The sequence below is a fragment of the Phasianus colchicus genome, chromosome 12, assembly GCF_987193195.1.
Source record: "Phasianus colchicus chromosome 12, bPhaCol1.hap1.1, whole genome shotgun sequence".
Classification (NCBI taxonomy): domain Eukaryota; kingdom Metazoa; phylum Chordata; class Aves; order Galliformes; family Phasianidae; genus Phasianus; species Phasianus colchicus.
The window spans coordinates 13527939-13532665 of NC_143447.1; the positions used below are offsets into that span (position 1 = coordinate 13527939).

Below are 4727 nucleotides of genomic sequence, written 5' to 3' on the forward strand. Positions count from 1 at the left end.
AAACCACCAAAACAGTGCAGGAAATGGGACAACCCACCCTAGACTCAATTTCAGAGGGTCCCTTATGATGAGCACCATTCAGCCGGATGGTGGGGAAGGGAGGGCTCGATAACAGCAGCTCCAATTGTTGTCTGCTGCTCGGGGAGAAGCTGTTGCTAGACAGAAGAAAAAGCCGTCGCCATCAGCTCCCATTGGCTCAGCCCCACTCCAATGACAAGCTTATCAGTTACCTGCTCCTGCAGCTGCCTGAAAGAACTCATTTGACAATGTTTTTCCTCTGATAAAAAAGCCCCGAGTTCCCATTGCTGGATTCGTGGGCTCGTGTTAATCATTATTCAGGGTCGTCGAGACAACAGACGGCTTTTCTGCCCTGTCTTGAATAGTCACGAAATGTAACATCACCCAGGAGCTGCCTGGAGTTGGCTCCTGCTTTGCTCTGCTCTGCTCTGCTCTGCCTGCCCAAAGATGCTCAGCACCACCGGCTGTGGTACAGCACAGCACACACCAGCAGCTCCCTGACATTTAGGTGAATATTCACAAACATCTGTGAAAATCCTGATTAAGTCCTGATCAGTTCACTGGGTGGAAAAAAAGGAGGAATATTGCCATTCGTGTTACACTCAGCAAACCTGATGTCAGCAGCTCCATCCTATCATCTACCCCAGGGTTTGCTTTCTCATCTGGATCTCCCTCCTGGAGCTTTCCCAAAGGACCTGCAGGGATTCTCCTCCACCACATCACTGCAGTTGTGCCTTGGGGACTCGTGGGCTTCCCAGCACAACATGACGTTTTCAGCCCTTCTAAGCCAATGGAAATCCATCCCGACCCCCAGTTTGTGTCCCACCTTCTCCAAGAGCTGGGAATTGCAGCGCAGAAGCAATGCTTGCACAGGGACTGCACTGCTGCATTCAAATATTGGTTGAGACTTTAGAAATGTTCTGACTGTGCTTTTTTTTTTTTTTTTTTTTTTTAATTGCTCCTGTCTCTCCCTGTGCCCGACTGCCGTGCAGGATGAGTCACAGCTGATAAAACACCCAGCTCTCCACCCTGGTGCCACCAGACAGGACCTAGAGACAGCTGGGCGTGCTGGACTCCCCAGCCCAGGCTGAGTCAATCTGCTGCCCTCCCTGTCACCCATTGCAGATGTTCCAGCAGGAGTCTTGAAGCACAGGGGACCATCCCACAGCCACCCAATGCCAGGACTTGTTTATCCCAGCCACCATCAGACCACCAAAGAGACATTTTTTGATGTCAGGCAAGTTGGAAGTGCTGGAACACAGCACTCAATCACAGCAACACACGCAGGAGGCTTTTGCAATAATCATTTTTAATCCAGAATTGGACAAATACAACAAAGTGCATTCTAAGCTGTTGTTCACATGATGTAGAAACTGATTAGACAGACCTGAACTTCCTTTCCAGGCTTCACTGTGCAAAGAATACAGGGAGAAAAATGGTGATGTAACACCAGCCCCAGACGCTCTGCAGCAACCAGGCAGAAGCACAACAGCTCTGAACTGCTGTCATAGGGCCACGATGCACAGCATGGACCACAGAACCTTCAGAGAAACCACTCGCCTCAGCTCTCCCACCATTAGCAGCAAGATGACAGCAGGGAGGGCATCCTCTTGGAGGGCATCGGAGGTGCCCTAAGAGCCCCACTCCACCACTGCGCTCCTCCAGGGTGGCACCAGGACCCCACGTGTCCCTCCACACCTGAGATGTGAAGGCACAGGGATATCCCCAACACCACGGACAGAGAGTGCTGTCCCTGGTCACAGGGTGCCCGCCATCAGGTCCTGGGGCCAGTACTGGTCATCCATGTATTGGTGGCTGTCAGTGATGGGGTCTGTGGGGCTGGGGGGACGGGGGGGCTGGCTGCGAGCCAGCTCTGCCTCCCATGGCACCTCCACCAGTCTGTACAGCTCCATGGCTGTCCGTGCATCCTCCACTGATGAATGCCCTTTGCAGCCCACCTGAATGAAGGGGAGAAGCATGGTTAGGGAAAAGATTTAGCAGAAATCACCCATGGCACTTAGAATCATAGAATAAAACATTATCATAGAATATCCCATGTTAGAAGGGATCATAAGGATCATCAAGTCTAACTCTTGACTTGTCTTAAGAACAAGAATTGAGGGTTTGGATGCAACACCAGACAGATCTAGGAGGTGAGGGTATATCTTCACCAAGGGATGCATGCAAATGTCTCTGCCTCCCCACACTGACCCAGGACCAGGCTGGTCCCATAAGCTTGTACAAACGGCGGGGCTCACCTGGATCTTCTTCTGCAGCAGGTGTCTGGCCAGGCTCTTAAGAGAGGCATTGGTGCCGGGTGGCAGCCCGGCCCTCTGGTTGAGCAGTGGGATACGGCTGGTGTCCCGCGTCCTCTCCTTTGGGTGGAAGTACTTCAAGGCCTGGAAGTCATTGTGGATGGCATGCCCAACCACGATCTTATCCTTCAGGATCTTCAGGATCTGGAAGTGTCAGAGGGGGGGTTAGATGAAGCACTTTAAGTATAGAATAAACCACTTCACATTCAATATGGTTTCTTCCAGTCTACTTTTTTCAGTTTCCAAGGAGTGAGAAGCAACAAGTGAGCCCCATTACTGAGCTCATGTTCTTCTCAGAAAGAGCAGTGATGCAGTGGCACAGCTGCTCAGGGAGGTGGTAGAGTCACCATCCCTGGAGGTGTTCAAGACACATGGAGCTGTGGCACTGAGGGATGTGGTCAGTGGCCATGGGGTGGGGTGCGCTGTGGTTGGACTGGATGATCCTACTGATCACTTCCAGCCTTAACAATTCCATGAAATCACACACCAGCCTCACTGTGCAAGGCTGCCACAAACCCAAATATCAGCCCTTAACTCTTGCAGTGCCAGAACCTCACCTCCTCCTGGGCAGCCCGAAATTGGATGGCGCTCTCCATGTGCCGCCTGGTGATGCCGCTCCAGCGGGTTCGAAAGTCCACGATGGGCAGCAGGGGCAGGACATACTTGTCATAGATGACGTCACCATCGTAGCTAACGATGGAGCACCGTGCCAGCTCGCTCTGCCTGCCCCGGGGGCCCGTGCCCACCATCTCACAATCAATGGCCACGTACTTGTTGGGACGTGGGAGGCACGGCTGGATCCCTGTGATGGTGTTACCCACGGACGTCCTGGAGCAGCGACCCACAGTGCTGTCCGGGGAGGTGGATGGTGACACGGACAGCCCCAGCTTGGAGACCTTCCAGCCACGTGGTGTTACATTGCTGTGCCCACCCAGGGGTCCCTGAGTGCCCAACCGACGGCGGGGTCTCAGCAGCCCCCTCTGCTCCAGCAGAGCCCGCCGCTCCATGAAGCGCTGGTGCCTGCGGCTCCTCTTCTTGCTGCTGGGACCCTGCGGCATCATCCTAGGGCTGGGGGGCCCGGCGGGACCATGGGTGCGTTTTGGGGTAGGCACAGAGGCTTTGGGGAGCAGCAGCGGGGTCATTTGGCCTTTTCCTGGAGACAGGCCTGTGGGGAGCACAGGGCTGTGAGTGCCCCGAAGCCCCAGAACAGGGCCTCCTCCCTAAATACGCTCTCTGACTACCTATCCCGTTTCCAGCCCCACTGTCCCACCCACCTCACTATCGCTGCGCACCCCCCAAGCTCCTATCTACCTATTACCGGGCCTCCATTCTCCCCATTCCCCAGCAGCAAACCCCTACCCGCCCCTTTACCCAATCCCAGACCATTGTCTGCCCCATTTCCCACCCCAGGGCCCATATCCCCACCCTGCCCCTCACCCCTACCCGGCGCACACCCCTTACCCACTGCAGGCCGGCACAGCTCCCACGTGTCCGGCCCGGAAGCCGCCGCATTCACATGCCCGGGCAAGTTCTGACGTGACCACGCCTCCTCTGCAATCCCATTGGCTGTGTATGAGAGGTGATTTGCATACGAGGGGCGGGATTGGTGCGTCACCGCGGAGGGGCGGGGCTTCCTACTCCCCGGTAATATGGCGCTGCGGTGCGGCGTGCGTGCGCTTTGGGTGTAGGATGGTTTGGGCTATGGGGTGCTTCAGCTATAAGGTGTTTTGGCTGTAGTGTATGCCAGCTCCGGCTTAAATAGACTTTCTTGATTCTTAGGCTAACGTGGGCACTGGAACAGGCCTCTGCATAGGAGTTGTGGGCGCCCCATCCCTGGAGGTGCACAGGGCTGTGCTGGGTGGGCCCTGGCAGCCGGGTCTGATGGGTGCCAGGCAGTGCGTGGCAGGGGTTTGGAACTTGGCTTTAGGGTCCCTTCCCACTCAACTGTTCTGTGCTTCTGTTTGGCTGTAGGGTACCCTATGTGTACCCTGTAGTGCAGGGAGCTGGGGATGATAGCAGAGCTGAGGGGTGGTGATGGGGTGTACATCCTTGGGGGCACTTCCCAGCAGCGGGGCAGCTCCAACTGCAGCAGCAGAGGTGTTTCAGACCAACCTCTCATTGCTTTGCTCTGTGTTTTCACCAAAGCAACGTTCGAGGTGATCAGAAGTGGAGGAGGATCCAGGAGCAGCCCAGCCACTGTCCTCACCTTGGGGCTGGGAGAACTCCTGCAGCGCCGGAGAGGCCGTGCGCCCTAAGGCAGACTGTGACTTGTTGTGGTGGGATGAGCCATACAACAACAAAATCACTAGTCTTCCAGAGGGCACCGCGGCCATCCTCGTCCCATAACCACCATTGTAGGGATGCAGGATGAGTGTCCTCACCCTCTGCCTCCTT

General features: G+C 55.4%; 1 protein-coding gene across 1 annotated transcript; it reads right to left on the reverse strand.

The window, feature by feature from the left end:
• Positions 1-948: 948 nt before the first annotated feature.
• Positions 949-4380, reverse strand: AEN (apoptosis enhancing nuclease). Its single transcript, XM_031587741.2, has 5 exons — positions 4321-4380; positions 3795-4032; positions 2891-3498; positions 2277-2477; positions 949-1976 (listed from the first exon to the last, which is right to left on the reverse strand). Exons 1-5 carry the CDS (start codon positions 4378-4380, stop codon positions 1776-1778), a joined length of 1308 nt encoding a protein of 435 aa, XP_031443601.2. The 3' UTR covers positions 949-1775.
• Positions 4381-4727: the final 347 nt, after the last annotated feature.